The sequence below is a fragment of the Lycorma delicatula genome, chromosome 1, assembly GCF_047948215.1.
Source record: "Lycorma delicatula isolate Av1 chromosome 1, ASM4794821v1, whole genome shotgun sequence".
Classification (NCBI taxonomy): Eukaryota; Metazoa; Arthropoda; class Insecta; order Hemiptera; family Fulgoridae; genus Lycorma; species Lycorma delicatula.
Window position 1 is genome coordinate 13,109,339 of NC_134455.1, and position 16,836 is coordinate 13,126,174.

General features: G+C 29.9%; 1 protein-coding gene across 3 annotated transcripts in view; it reads left to right on the forward strand.

Annotated features, from left to right (window-relative positions):
• The window catches only part of LOC142327756 (uncharacterized), a 112,071-nt gene extending 102,048 nt beyond the window's left edge, over positions 1-10,023 (forward strand). For 2 of the 3 annotated variants that reach the window (XR_012757086.1, XR_012757111.1), the window contains 4 exons: positions 2,494-2,691; positions 5,548-5,696; positions 7,212-7,303; positions 9,786-10,023. Coding sequence is in view for 1 of the 3 variants with exons in the window: in XM_075371136.1 (XP_075227251.1) it covers positions 2,494-2,691; positions 5,548-5,684 (335 nt within the window). In the remaining 2 variants the exon portion in view is untranslated. The remainder of the gene's footprint in view (positions 1-2,493; positions 2,692-5,547; positions 5,697-7,211; positions 7,304-9,785) is intronic. The other variant, XM_075371136.1, reaches the window with a different exon arrangement.
• Positions 10,024-16,836: the final 6,813 nt, after the last annotated feature.

Below are 16,836 nucleotides of genomic sequence, written 5' to 3' on the forward strand. Positions count from 1 at the left end.
TTTGTCCACAGCATTATCAGAATAAAATGTAGCTGTTTCTTTTTCCAGACACTGTTCTTTCAAATAAATGAATACAAAACTATTCATCCATTTCATTCTCTTGTAGCTTGTTTATTAGTGATATTATACACTGTAAAATTGAAGTATTAAGCTTGCTTTTGAAATAGAATGCCAAAGCTTTTCATAAAGGTGTAGCAATAGTCTTGTGTGGATTTTTTGTGATTATTTATTTTTCAATTCTTGACCCCGTTCCTTTTAATGACTTTTGTACTCTTCATATATCAGGATTATTCAGATACAGTTTTTAAATTTCTGGCATAAATTACATTGATCTCTTTTTGGTTTAAGTAGACTAATGTTGTATTCAAAATGTTTGCAAAATAGTCTCTTTGGTGTAAGGATTTTTCTTTGTGTAATCTCTATAATGAAGCCAAATTAAGGTTTCCATCAATGTATTCAAAGAAGTTCTTCACTTAAATAATGAGATTCAGTTCTTTGAATAAACTCAATTTGTTGGTGAATACCATTTTTATTTTGTTTCTGATTGATTTTTGATGCCAGTGTTTACCTAGAGTACCAACAAAAACCTGTTTGCATTCTCCAATTTGATATCCATTAACAACAAAGACACATAATTTTCTTGATCTATAACTTCCTTTTTTTGTATTCATATTTTGTTATAATTTCACTCATATTATTTACAATAAAATCCCTCTTCCTGGTAAAATCCTTTAAATTGTAAAAATTTTTAAATCTTTTTGTCATAATTAATCCTTTTATGATAATAAATTCTTTTATGAGATGTCTTCGTAAGGTCGTGAGACATTTTGATCCTTTGATCAGCTAAATTATTTCAATAATCTAAACACTATATTTTGGTGAATAGTGTCATCAGGTTTCAGTGATGCATTGAATTTTTTCAGTTTGACTAGTAGAATCAATATCAAATTTATTTACAGTCTGGATCTTTATCACACAGCATCACATGTGATAAGATAAAGTAATAGTCATTAATGACTATTAAGTAGTATACACTTCAGGACTACTGCTGTGTCATTAACATTGTTACTTCAGAATTACATGTCATATTGTCATGAGCAACAGGTAAAACTTGTGTTGCTGGTTCAGTGTGTGGAAAAGGAATACTAGATTCAGTAACAAATACAATAATATTCTTTTTCTCTTAACAAAAATAACAAACTGTATTGAAAGGTATACATTATGAGAATACATTATGTAACAACTTCTAAGGGTTTTCCCTAACTACAATAACTCAAAAAATAGAAGCATGTAAAGAATTATTAATTGGATTGTAAATCTTTAAATAGTTTAATTCTGCACATACATCATCTCAAGTATGAAGAGATCTTCATACTTCTATCTTAACCTTCATCTAGCATGAAGGTTAAGATACAAATGCGATTAAAAAATTAATCTTGCAATGCTCCCATTGTTAGCATCATGCAAAAATTCTGAAGTGTAAAATAAGATAAGAAAAACTACATTAAAAGGTATTTTTTGAAAAACAATTTTGATTATATAATTTTAGACTTTTAAAGCTGAAAACTACCTATTTTACAAGGAAAGTCTACACCTAAAACCTAAATTATTTCAATTATCAATTAAAATTTGCTGGGCATCTAACAGCAATTATAGTTAACAATTTAATAACTACAGTACTTATTAGGTTCATAACTGAAATATATTAACAAAAATTTATTGGTTGTCAACAAATTCATAAAACTAGAAGCAATAAAGTTACTTAACTTTGACCCTCTTGAGAAATATTTCTTAAGATATATTCTATCTAAGAATATATATATATATATATATTACATTAATCTAGATAATAAAATATCTAAGAAATATTTATTAGATAGATGCAACTGTTGTTTCTAAGAAACAAAATGCACCAGCATCTGCTAAAAAGCATAACCTCACTTATTTAATCAAAATTATAACGGAAGTGTTATGCAAAACTATCCTATTTGGAGTTGTGTTAGTTAAGAACTTGTTGCTGCCATATGCTTTGTTGAATGTAATACTATTACTACTTAAAAGGAATAATATTGCACTAACAATTCAATACTAAATTTACATAAATTACTGTTTTTATTGCATTTTGAGTTAAGTCACTCTTGCAAAAGTTAAAAACAAACAATTGCCTTAGATGTATCAAAATATTGGAATTTTTAAGTTGATATTCTTGCATTGATGGATGTGCACTTGTCTTTTGCCTATAAACTTTTATAGAGCAAAGGTTTCTGGTTATTACTTATATGAATACAATAAATAAATTTAATTTCACCATGAAAGCTATCCTAACACTTCTTCCTAAATGCATAAAAAGCCAAAAGTAACAAATTACACCACCTCAAATCACTCAACCTTGTTTGTTAATTTCTATATACCCACTGATACAGACAGTTGCGTATATCTTAATATTTTGTGATTAGTGTGGAACTATACTAATGGACTAACTAATTATTTCAGTAACTGAGACAAAGGCACCGACAGATATTGCAGAACTTGTAACAGGCTTAGCTGAATCTGGATCACCTGCATACGATTTAGATGAAGATGAAGAAGAAGAACCTGAAGATGTATTTAATGTTCACCTTCAACAGACAATGCCACCTCATTACAGTCGGATGCAAATGAGAGGATCAGCTGCGCCAAACTGGTTTCCTGGTAATATTTTTTCAGTCTGTATTAAAACTGAAATAGTCCTTGGGAGAATAATGAACTTTCTTCCCTACTTCCATTCCTACCATTAATTGGATATTATAAACCTACAGAAATACACATTGAAACCATAATGATATCTGATGGCAATTAGGTAAAATCGTATGCTCTTCTCTGACCGGCAATGATTTTCTGTTATATCACAATTTGTTCTTCTCTGAAATAAATGTACAAAGAAAAAAAATATTTGTAATAAACTCCTTCCAGTTTACAATTTCTTTTCCTGAAACAATCTCTATACTTCTTTTTTTACTAATCTTGTTGTAACCTTGCTCCTTCTGTAAATTTCATTCCTTCACTGTTTTCTTTTATATCAATATCCTCTTCGTCGATTTTTCTTTATAAAAGGCATATTGCCTTTCCTTGTACCACATTTACTATATAAACCACACAAAAGATAATAGTGTGTGTGTGTGTGTGTGTGTGTGTGTGTGTGTGTGTGTGTGTGTGTGTGTGTGTGTGTGTGTGTGTGTGTGTGTGTGTGTGTGTGTGTGTGTGTGTGTGTGTGTGTGTGTGTGTGTGTGTGTGTGTGTGTGTGTGTGTGTGTGTGTGTTTATATACTATTTCACCATTTTAAATCATAATCATAATTCCAATATCATTAGTGTCAGGAAGTATATAATAGCTCCAATTTTTATATGTATTTGTTTGATAATGTAGACATTCTTTCAGAACATGCAGTTTATTCAGTATTAATAGCAGTAGGTGAATGACTCCACATTAAGCATTCTTTGAGTATATTATGGACTGTGATCATTTGCTTACTGCAGAAAAGAGATTTTTTTGCATTCTTGTGAGACAGGAAAGAAAATAACTCAACACTAGTGGTTCTTGAAAGAAAATAACTACACTTATGGTTCTCATTACCATAATTATACTAGTCTGAGCAAATTTTTACATTACACTGATATTACAGTATTGCTGAAAGATACTTTCATCAAATGTACTAATGATCCATAATGAACTAAATTTAGTTAACTATCAGAATTGAAGCAAGGTAGTTCCCACAGACAAATTTATAATAATTACAAAAAATTTTAATTTTTTTCAGTAGCTCAAAAAATTGACTTTTGAAAACTTTGTTGTCAAGTATTATAAAAGAAGTTATAGTCTTGAGAATTTTGATAGCTTCAATATTAAGAATTAATGAATGAGAAATATGCTCAACCAAAAAAAAAAACTTCTAATACTTTAACAGCATTATTGCCTTAACTGGGAAATAAAAAAAATAAACTATAAAAATTAACTGAGCAAAATTTATGATTTTAAAAGACAGTATCTGTTTGTTATAGCCATTTTTAATATGTTGTTAATATATTTAATATATACCTATATTAATTAAGCTCACTCTGAGGAACTAACCAATCTATCAGCTTTCTGTTCACACTGAGATTATATATGTTTAATTATATATAAAAGAAAAGTAGATTAATTTTAAGATTAACATACAAGGTGTGAGATAAACGTAATGAGATTGGAAACACTGTGAGTGATCTGCCAACGCTGTGTCTACTCGTCTATGCTAGACCGGTTTGTTATTCCCTTCTACAGTATGAGTTTCAACTCCATTCAGTCAACACATTATTTTTGGCAGTGCCATCAGTGAAGTTGTGTTTTTGTTGTGATGCTCCAAAAATGGAGCATCTGAATTTAGAGCAACATTGAATTTAGTGCAATCAAGTTTTGTGTTAAACTTGGGGAATCCGTGAGTGTGATCTTTGAATAGTTGAAACAGGCCTATGTGGAACATTGCTTATCAAGAGCAATTCTTCAGTCGTGTAATCACAGGTGATGAATCCTGGATATTTGGGTACAATCCTGAAACAAAGTGGCAAAGTGAAGAGTGGCACACTCTATAATCTCCTCGACCGAAAAAATGTCAAATGAGCAAATCACACCACATAGACCACACAGATTTGCTTTTTTGACAGTAATCATGCAGAAAGAATTTGTTCCTCCAGCACAAACTGTCAACCAAGTGTTTTACAAAGGTGTCCTTCAAAGGCTCAGGAAAAGTGATTCGCATGAGACCAGACATTGCAGACAAGTGGATGCTTAGTGGTGGATGCTTCATTATGACAATGCCCTGTGTCACACGGCCATTTCCATCAAAAAATTTGTTACCTCAAAACGCATTTCTACGGTTCCTCAAACCCCCCCCCCCTATTCACCTGATTTGAGTCCTTGTGACGTTTTCCTTTTCCTGAAATTGAAAAATGTCTTAAAAGGATGTCATTTTACAACTCTGGGGAACATTCAAAAGACTGATCGACCAGTTAAAAGCCTTACCAGTTAAAGCCTTCCAGCGCTGCTACCAGGAGTGGGAATGATTCTGCCATGTATAGCTCCCCAAGGGAACTACTTTGAAGGGGATAATATTATTTGAAAAAAATAAAAACTTTGGTAAGTAAAAAGTCAGTCCCATTACTTTTCTCTCACACCTTGTAGATTCATGTATGTATTATATATTGGAATTCTAGTTCGAAAAAGTAAGCTGCTGCTATTTAGCAACCTTCATGGTAAAAGTATTCACGTCTACACAGTCCTTTAAATCCTATTCAGACTGCATTTTTCACATATAAAAATTTCTCTTCCACTTCCTTCAGTAGTTGGGCTAGATGTACATCTGGGGAAAAAACCAGACAATAGTTTATTTATACAATTTACGTGTTTAGTATTTTTAGTTAATTCCATTTCTACGTTTACTGATATTTGAACCAGTCAAGGTTTTTAAAATTAGAAGAATAATTGATAATTCAATATTTTTTCTAAAACAAACAGTTGCTTTACTTGTTGTTTTAGGTTACTACTTAGCATTTCAAAGCAGACCTGGTGTCCTTTGTCATCGAACTCATGGTACAGTGTTAGAACAAATATGGCAAGATGTACAACCAGATGCTGTTAGACCAGGTGGTGGTGCAGTTATTATTGGGGAATGAAGATTGTTAATGGTGATTAAATTATTTGCACTATTAGCACTAAATTTTAAGGATAATATCAGAAATTCATTGTATAGTGTTAACAAGTTATTTAAGGAGTCAAGAATTATATATCAACAAATTAACAACAATTAACTATATATTTTTTTTACAATAAAATCATTAGATATTCCAGATTTATGGTACCATTAGAGTGTGAGTAAGGGATACAGTTCATAGTTTAAGGTATAAAAATTTCCATTGATATTTTTCAACCATTTGACTGTGTTAGTTATGATTTATTACACAATATATTTCAACCAAAACTACTTAACTGAATGAAGCTTTCAAAGGTCCTGGAACATACAGGTGGGGTGGGGGGGGGACACAAGTTGGCATTCTTAACTGAAAAATGATAAACCATCAGGAGAACAGTAAACAGTAGATTCTGAAGTCTATAGCTGGAAACTAAAAAATAAATTTCTAAGGGTTTCACTCAGTCTGTAAACCAGAAATTTACAAAGTATCTTTAAAAAAAGACTAAGCATTTATCTCAATATGAATATATCTGCCTTCCAGAGCTTTTAGAAAGATTGATTGTTAGTTATTTCTTTTTTATATTTTGAGTGCAAGCTTTAGTATTCAAAGCAAAATATTTAAAAAAACCTGGAAAAATTTTAAAAATTCTTCCACCTGAATATTTAAAAAAAAAGTTGTGCTTCCTAGTTCAGAATTAATATTTTCATTTAATCTAATCACTTCATTTTTTTAATTTTTAAAAGGTTTTGTTGAAGTAATTCCCCACAGACTTTCTGCAGCTGGTAAGATGACTACTTGTTCGAGTAAAAGTTCTTCATGAAGTGTATAAAGAATAATGAAATTGCTTTCAAAAATTATTTTACAAAATATATTTCTTCCTCAAAATATATCTTCTCTCAAAGAAATGTTACCCTACAACTTTCTCATGTCAAATCAAAAATTGCCAATTTATTTTCTGGCTTTCATTTTTTTCAACTTCCTTTAGAACTCTTATACCTTAATATGCTGATAATAATTTTTTTTTAAGTTTTAAGTGGCACCTGTAAATTTTTGTCTAGAATTTCATTTCTTATAATCTGATAATGACCATCAACTCTTTAAAATGATATATAAATTTGTCATGAAATTTTTTAATTTTGAATTATCAATATCAATAGATATAATGTTAATTATAAAATATTGATAGCAGTACAGTAATTCAATTAGTATTAGTAAACTCCATTTACCTTATATTAATTTAATCTTTTATTTACCTCGACCTTAGTGGTAAATTATATATTCGTATTTTCCAAAATTTATAAATTTTAATTTATTTATATTCTCACAACACATTATTTAAATATTACAAGCACAAAATACAAAAATTAAATATAATATAAACTGAAAAATAAAATCTAAATTTAACAATGGTTAAATTTAGATTAGACTTCTAATTAGAACTAGCTATTGAAGCAGTGGATTAATTTAAATAAATTTTAATAATGCTGTTATCTTTTTTTTATTTTGCAGTTTTTATTTATCAGTTGTCCAATCTATATATTTATGTTCTGTCTGTTTTAAGAATAATTGTGTCTGTATAAAAAGTACAATATATTTTGAAGGTAAGTTTCATAATATGAATTCATTTAAATTGCTTTAAATTTCATATTTTATTTAATATTATGATAAAATATCTTGTGCATTTAATTAATATTAATGTGCATTTAATATTAATCAATTCAGTAATGTATTGAAGAAAATTGTGGAAACTTTTTCCATGAATAATGAATGATATATGTATTAAAATATCATGAATAATAAATTATACAAAATATATATCTTAATTTTTTGTAAAAAAAAAAATCAATCTCTCTGATGAGATGAGTGGTTTGTTATTTTCAGTTAATATTTGTCTGTAGCTGACAATTAAATTACTGCTTTTCATCATTGTTTGAATTACAACCAACATTAACATTGTCTTTATTTTGGGGAATTGCTATTAATTCTTTGCTGGTAACTTTATTCTAGAACTTTAATCTGCAATGCAAAATAAAATTGTTTAAAAATGTGATTATTTTGCCTGTTGGCAGGTCCTTCACTACCTTCACTACCCTTTGTCATTCATTAACTCCAGCCTCTTGTTCCTCTTCTTTTTTCACTTTCAAGGGCCTTCAAGAACTGTGTATTCTTTTTTTCTTCTAATATGCCCGTTCAGCTTCCTTTCCTAATTCTGATAGTCACCAACATCTGATAGTCACCAGTCTGATAGGTTCTATTTTCATTTATTCTTTCTTAATACTTCATTATTTACTTGTTCTGTCTACCCATTTTATCATCATCCTCCATATCTACACCTCAAAAGCCTTGATCTTAATATTTTTCCCCAGCATCACATATTTCACTTCTATACAAAACTACAAACATAGCATTTTACTACCAGTTTATTCCTCAGGTTCAGGTCCATGCTGCTGCAGAGTAAGTTTTTATTTAAAAAAAATGCTTCCATTGTCATTTCAATACCTTAATTCCAATGATTTTATCATTCCAGGTAATGTCTGAGTGTCCTTAGCTACAATCTGCTGATCATTATGAAATCTGACAAAATTTATAAATCTTAGCTTATTTATTTTAACCTATGCTTATTCCTTTTTGGCTATCCAGTATTTCTTTCAGCACCTCAAAACACGTGTTTGTGATTAGCAATAGCCTTGCCTCACTCCTCTACCAAATTCTGACCAATTTGTGTGAGATTCTCATTTATTTTCACAGCTGATTTTTGCTTCATTTATTATAATTCTCTGATCAGTTTACTATTCTTCCAATCAGCTCTTTTCTTTCAGAATCTCAAATAACTTTTCTCTTTACTTTTTACTGTACTCAACATTTTTCCAATCATTCAAATCAGACCTGTAGCTTCTTGTTCTTTTCCTTTTCTAAATAAAAATTATTCTTCCCTGGCACTCTTCTCCATTTTTGTGATTAATCTCATGACTGTTAGCATTATTTTTGCAAAATGTGGTAATCCTTTATCTCCTTAACCCTTCTATTGGAGTTCTATTGGAACTTCTATTGCAAGTTCTACTTCTGCTGCTAACCTGTTCATATCTAATAGTGTAATTCATTGTCTTTTTCACCATTCTTACAAACTTTTACTCTTATGCTGTCTAGCAGCTGCTCTATATACCATTTCTTCACCTTCATTGTAGTTCAATTCTTTTTAATCATATTTTCATTTCCATTATTAACAGAAAATTATCACTTCCTATGTCAGATCCTGGTGCCTTTATAACAGTACTTGTATTTTCAGCCAAAAAATCATCTGTTGGTCTTGTCAAAAAATATCTTTGTTTTGTTCATTACATAAAAATGTATTTGTAATGAACAAAATCTTCTTTGGCAATACTCAACCAGCCTGTCTTTCAAAACAATCCAAACTTTGTTTACAATCCAAACTGGCTCATTGTCATTTCCATCTCTACCTTCTAATTTCTAATCAATGTTAATTGTTCATACTTTAATATCTTCATCCTTAAAATACTCTGATGTTAGCTCGTACACCTGAATTATTCTTTTGGCAGCATTCCAATCCTTAAAAGCTCATATCTTATCATCCAGATAAGATAGCTTCACCACTTGTAAACTCTTTCCTTTATATCCCTTTCCTCTACTATATTTTCATACACTATAAAATTAATTTATTATATGCAACCATAGTTGCACTTCAGTCTTTTGTTACAGGAATAAGTAACCATAGATTGATTCAACTGACAATTCTGACAAAAGTATGAGTAATATTTGTTATAACTTTAAAAATTGAAAATGAGACAGAAGTCTTATTTCAAAAATACTGAATATATATTAGCGTGTAATATTTCTAGCATTTTTGGTTGTAAAAGTCAAATGAGACTACTAGGTAAATGAATTTAGAGACCATTTTATTTTATTTTATGTGTGATTTATATCAATTTTATTTTTAATGGATATAGTAGTATTGAGCGAGTAATTTATGCATTTTCTACTGTTCCATCTAAAGTGGAAGATGCTACTCATGGAAATTGTTAACTAAATTTGAATAAACCCTTATTTTTCTTTGTTTTGTTTTAGGATCAGTAGCAGCAACTTTCTCAAATGAAAATTGTCATTTTTGCAAAATATTTGTTTATTATGTATTGTTCATTATATTAAGTTTTGGTCATTGAGTATCTAAAAAAAAAACCTGCATACATATTGTAGTATCTATAGAGCTTTAGGTAATACTAATGTTAAACAGTAATAGGATCTGTATGTAAAAAAATTCTGATAAAAAAATTGTTTGGTCCAGTACATCTTGGAAAATAAATGTTTTTTTATATATACATTTATGTCAGTTTATTTTTTATTTATATCAAACAACAAGGTGCGACAATAAAGTAATGAGACTGATTTTTCTTTGCAAGATGTGGCAACCCTGCAGGTTGTATAGGCACACCATCTTTGACCTTGGTCTATAAGCTAATTCTAGTCGAAGCGGCACTTTGATGCAACTGCTCAGTCGTGAGTTGTGCTGTTTATAAGTGAACGCGTGTTTGTGTCTCTCTCGTCGCAGAAATGAAACCGCAAAATATTGCGCAACGGTATGCCACTTCTTGCGCAATGGTATGCCACTTCTTTTTGCGTGGTATGCCACTTCTTTTTGCGTTAAATTGGGTGAAAACGCGACGAGCTCTTGAAATAACCTCATAAGTTGTCATAAGTTTTTCGGTGGCATACAATTTTTAGTGAAGGCAGAACGAATGTTGAAGATGAAGACCGCAATGGACGACCATCAACCTCACGGAAAAGATGTCAACTTGACCAGGGTGCGTGAAATAGTACGATCTGATCGAAGATTATCCGTGAAAATTATTGCAGAAAAACTCTACACCAATCGAGAAATTCGTCTAATATTAACTAAAAGATCTTTGTATGAGAGAGAAATAAACAGTGAGAAATACGGAAAAATGTAACAAATCAAAACAGATTTGTTGAGCAGTGTTATATCACTGATATTTGGTTATTTTTTTCAATACGATCCACGCCATAGTTCGCAATGGTGCTCACCCAGACCAAAAAAAGTGAAATGCATGTTTGTGTGCTTCGATTCCAAGGGAATAAAGAGTGGGCGTCTTCTGAACAAACAGTTCGTGTCTGTGCCAATTGGAATCTGCATCACGATAATGCGTCTTCCCCCCACACACCCTTCCCACACTACTGTCAGTACAGAAATTTTTAATCTCAAAACAAATTTCAGTCCTACCACAGCCACCTTATTCACCAGATATCGCTCCGTGCAACTTTTTGCTATTTCCAAGAGTCACAAAATGTTCAAAAAGCTGTGACGAGGGTCTTGGAGGATATTACAGAAGAGGGGAACTACTTTGTTGCACCTCGTATATATAATTTGTCAATTGTATTATAAATAATAAATCAGAACATCAAAATTTCTATACAATAATGTTTTCAATTTTTTTTCATTATTGTACAAAAACATTTTAGTGGTAAAAAAAAAAAAAAAAAATTTACTGGTAGTCCTTCACTCACTTGCCTGGTTAGCAGTTTATCAAAACATTTTGGTCATGGGGTTCTTACTGTGTGATATTGCATTTTGCATTTCAAAAAGCAATTATGAATGTGTGACATGTTGTGCTCCAAAAGAATGAGAATCTGTTCACTACACTTAATCAAAGTGGAAGCTCAAACATAAATAACTACTGGTTTATCAGAATGTCTATCTGTCCATCTTCTTTGAGTCCTTTCACTATTGCACACCTTTAAAAAAAGTTTTTAGTCAGCCTAACTTAAATCCTGGACTGTTGTAGAACTGCTGCTACCTAGATGTCAGGCATCATTTCATACACTAGAAATTTCATACAATAGAAATTTCCACCAGACTAATAATGATCATAGCTGTTGATGCCTGCTCTTTCATAATAAAATAATGAAACAGCAGTTTGAGCATTGTTTCCCATACATAAATTAAAAGCTGGTAGATAAATGTATATGTGCCTATAACAGTTTCCAGGGTTTGTCATTGCCCAGGATGCTGCCCTGGTGGTGGAGAGCAATGAGATAATGGGGTGCTTTGCCAAGTGTCAACACTCATTGGGTAGTGGCCAAGAGAAGCAGAAGTAGGCAGGTGGATGGACAAGATCCCTCATCCCAGAAATCAAGGCCTGGATAGGGAGGAAGTTTCTGAGTGGCCACAGTTGCTTAGGATGCAGCTACATAGAGCATATATGTATAAGGGCAATTTTTTAACAGGCCCTGGAGTGTCACGACATGATAGAGTAGAGCTCATTTTTAATTAAAATTTTTTTACAATTACAATTCTTTTGTAACACAATAAGATATCTGTAGTACTTACTTGTCTAGCCATCTTGCCAGGTTTTCTGTTGGATTCCACTCTGGGACCCCTATTGTGGAATATAGTATTGTGTTGTTTCTGCGTGTACTCTAGTGTCAGTGATTGTCAAGCGATATTCATGTGAGATTTGTGGGTGGATTCAAGGGTATGATGTACTGCAGTAATAGGCCCTCTTGAAGCTGGCAATATTTTATATAAAAATTTTATGTATATATAAAATTTTTCTATATTTACCTTGAAATATGAAATGAAATTTCATATTTCAACAATTGCCACTTTGATTCTTAATTAAATTTTGTAATATCTGAGAATTTCCGTTAAAATATTGTCTAAATCCTGAATTCAAATTCAGCTTCATATTTTACAAACTTTACAAACTGTAAATGAAACAAATATCTTAGGAATTACAGTGGATTGTAGACGTTAATTATTTCTAAATTAAATGTAGCATTTCTTAAATGCTAACAGTTAATGAATAATTAATTAAAAATATAAATGTTAACGAATTTTAAAAATAAATTGCATTCAAAATGCAATATTGAAAATTATTTGAGCACTTGTCACCAGCTAGCAAAACTCCAATTACGAACATTCGGGCAGAGGCTTCAATGTCGAATATGCATTGGCGGTCGCAGCATTTGGCGAACACGTGATTCTGCTCCAAATTGATCACTACTTTGGTTAAAAAGCCCACGTACTATTAACTTCCCGTTGTCTATACCTTGGAAATTACATTGTTCCATTTAGCCATTTAAGTGCCTTTTTTATATGACCATTGACGCAAATAGAATTCTCCACCTATCGGTCTAAATCGGATCGGAAACTTCTGGGTATGGTTTTTGAAATTCGCATTTGTGTGTGTTAGGTGTGCGGATAACAAACATTGCTCTTTAATATAGCATAATTACAAATTGTGTAATTAAAGAACGTTCGGTTAACAATTTTGAATTGTCAAAATCTTTTAAATTTATTTAAACAATTGTATCTTTATAGTCTACCTCCCGGTAACGTAAAGATTATAACGCGGGTTCTTAATCGCATCAGCTGTTGAGCTGAGCTATATTGGTTTTAATAAACATACATACATATGTCCTGCAATACATTACTCCTTTTTATGCAGTTTTGTAAAAAGGAAATTATTTTCAGGCAAATATTGTTGACAAAATGGTTAGATTACAGATACTATTTTATAACACTGAATCCAACTGGAAATAACTGAATCTATTGAACTGTATAACCTTAAAGATGTAATGAAATTTAATACTGTGAAAGTAATTTAAATGCTTTTATGGGTAAATTATTTTTCAAAAATTAACTATGAATATACAGTTCATTTCTTTTTTTTAAATACCCAATTTTCTGTAACAGTATCACTAAATATACTACAAATAATCAATTGCCAGTGTACTAAACTAATTTTTTTTTGTTACTTTTATTAAAATAACATTAAAAAGGAATATTTTAATGAATTTATAAATACCCCTTGATATTATAGTTCTCACTAGTTATTTAAATAGTTCTCCTTCAATTTAGTTTCTTGTTTTTATTTAAAATAAGCTTTTAACTGTTCCTAGTTTTACTGAAGATATTTTTATTTTTCCTTGTGAAGTTTTTGTTTTAGATTTTTATTTATTGTATATTTAAAATTTTTTTACAATTTCTGTCTTAGGATTATATCTTAATTGGCAAAGTAGCTTATCTATGTTTTGTTACCTCAAAAAGATTAACTCTGAAGAAAAAATTAAAATATGTGCCAAAAGACCCAATAGAAATGTTTTTCAAATATCAGAGTGGTGCTGTGTTTAAAAAAAAATTGTTTGAAATTTTCTTAGTTATATATATGTCAAAAATATAAAAACTTAACCGTGAAATTTTCTTCCCTTCTCATTTACACTCCTTACAGTAGTTTAAGATATTTTGTTTTTTGTTGATTATCTTTTTTTAGGCAAATTCTCATGTAATATTGATTTAATATAATTCTGCACTAATATTTCAATCTCAACACATACATATAATAAATAAATTAAGACACACACACACACATTAAGACATTGTCATTTACACTTATCACAATTTCTATATCTGCCTTTCTCTGCTGTATACTCTGTAAACTTATTTTCTACTTCTAAGTATTTCCTTGCACTTCTCCCAGCATTTTTTTTCTTTACTGTTCATAGGTTGCTATTACATAGCAACAAATTATTTTGGTTTAAGAATAACCAGTCATTGTGTATTTTGCTATGCAATGTCTGCATTATTGTTAAATGAGACTCTTTGTTGTCTATTGAACTGATGAACAGCACAAATATTAAGACAATATGAGCTCAGTCTTGGAGTGACTGTCACATACTTTTTTTTTTGAGGTAATGACTTCCCCATCTCTGCCAAGATAGTGCTCAACTTTTTTACATCATAATTGTACACTTACGTCTCACCATCTGTTATGATATTTAAATCAAAGTTTATATTTCACTTCTACCTATCAAAATCTCACTTCTCACTATCAAAAATTTGTTAACGAGCAACAGTGTGCAATGTCTTTTGTACTTTGGTTAGCAGTTGTGGCACAAATTTTGCCATACATGTTCAGTTTTTAGGTAAACAACAGAATTTAAAAAATTTCCACTTCTGACATTAACAGAGAGGTGGCAGATAATTTTTCCAAATAGTAGCAAATATGTTTTCAATCATTATTGTTAACACTTTGCAATAAAAAACAGTCACATGCGTATATGAATACGTGACTCTTATTAATTTACTGATGCATTAATAATTTAAACTAATCATTAAAAAATATCTTAGCATGACCATTTATCTTACCATACCACATACATTAAGTTAATTTTTTACTGTACCTGTATCATGTGACCAACAAAATGAAATGATTTGTATAAGACCACTTGTCATAATTTTTACCACTGGTCTATTACAAAGTTGACTGCTAAATTTCCAATCATATTTTACATATACTTAAATACAATGAAATAACCATTCAAAATTATATAACTTAATAAAATAACTCTATACGTCCAATCTGGCTAATCAGTTTAAAATTATCATTTTAAACAAATCTATAAGACAATCACAAGTATAATTACAATCAAAAACTTTACATAAATACTTCTGAATTTATGAATATTTATATTCTGTTTAAAATGAAATGAAAAACTAAGACAAAAATAATGTTCTTGGATGACATGGTGAAATGAGCATTATTGCAGAGGTCTAACTTACAGCTGTGACAGAAGGCAAAATCAAATAATGAATCACACAAAGATCTAAACTGATCAGGTGCAGAACATCCTCTATTTAATCGTCCATGTGAATAGGTTTTTGTTTTATAACAAACCCAGTCATGTCTGCAAGTTATTATATCATGTAGCTCAGAAGTTTGTTGTTTAAAAGGATCTAAACAGGCTTGAGTTGTTTCAGATGAACAACTATAACAACGGAGACAATTTGATGGTAACATTTTTTCTAACAATAAAATAATAAAGAGCCATATTTTCATTGTACACAATAATTAAATGTAATTTTCATAAATTACTTTGCATGAAAAAAAAAGAAACTGATAAAAACTGTTCATTCTGTATAAATACTAATTTAACAAATCACTTTTTAAATAATGCAATATATTGTCACTAAATGAAACACCCGAGGTAACCTTTCTTTTATAAAAAGAACATATCTACTTCCTTAAATATTAAATATCACATTACTGACCATAACAAAAAATCACTTTCACAGAAAATCTAAAAAAAATAATAATTGTAATAAAAAATGTGTAATAAAAATATTTTTGAAACTGATTTCTAAAATCTATTTCAGTAATTTATAAAATAAAAGTTGCTTTCTTTTTTTAGCAAAAAAATTAAGCCAACAGAATTACTCTGCCTATTCAATTAATTTGACTTTAGGTTATTTTTAACATAAGGTTGTGCTACTTATATTATTCAGTTAACAGCTGCTAAAATATTTTCCAGTCTAGATAAAAAAAAAAAGAAAGTTAATGTAGGAAGTGAAATGGGTTTTTTGTTCTATTCTTTTTTTATTAATATGTAAAGTAAATATACCTTCTTATGCATTTAAGAAAAAGTTATATTTTCAGAAATGTGTTTTTACTTTTATTATCTGTCCCTGTAAAACAAGATGTCCTGACTGACTGATAATCAATGCCCTGCAAAAACTACTGAATTGATAATTTGAAAACTACTAATAAATTGATGAAAATTTGTATACCTGTTTTTCTTAAAGAGTAAATACACAATAGGAAAGGATTTTTCAAAATTATGAGTTTAAATGGTTAAAATGAGGCAACATTAAATTTTATTTATTTATTTTTTTTTTTAATTCTTTGTAACAAGTGTAGATAACAACTTGATTTTTGGTATGTGTAATCTGAATTTGAATATTTAAAACCTGTTTCAAATTTTTCAAAATTTGACCTTGAAAGGGGAAAGAAAGGTAAAAAATTCTTATCAATGATTGTAAATTTTCCCTATTTCTCGCTGTAATAAATGAGACATTCATAACATTTTATCTTGCAAATACTATTCAAATAACTATCTAAAAACCATTTCCAGGTGTTTTTGGAATTTTGAAGGGGTAACAAATGTAAGTTTTTTTTTTACATTTTTGCCATTTTATGCTATCACTGCTGAATCAATCTTCAATTTAATATTTGGTAACATATTTTTAAGTAATATTAGTTGGTGGTAATTTCAAGACAATCTCTTTTTCACGTTGATATCTTACGTAGAAGTTGAATAATTA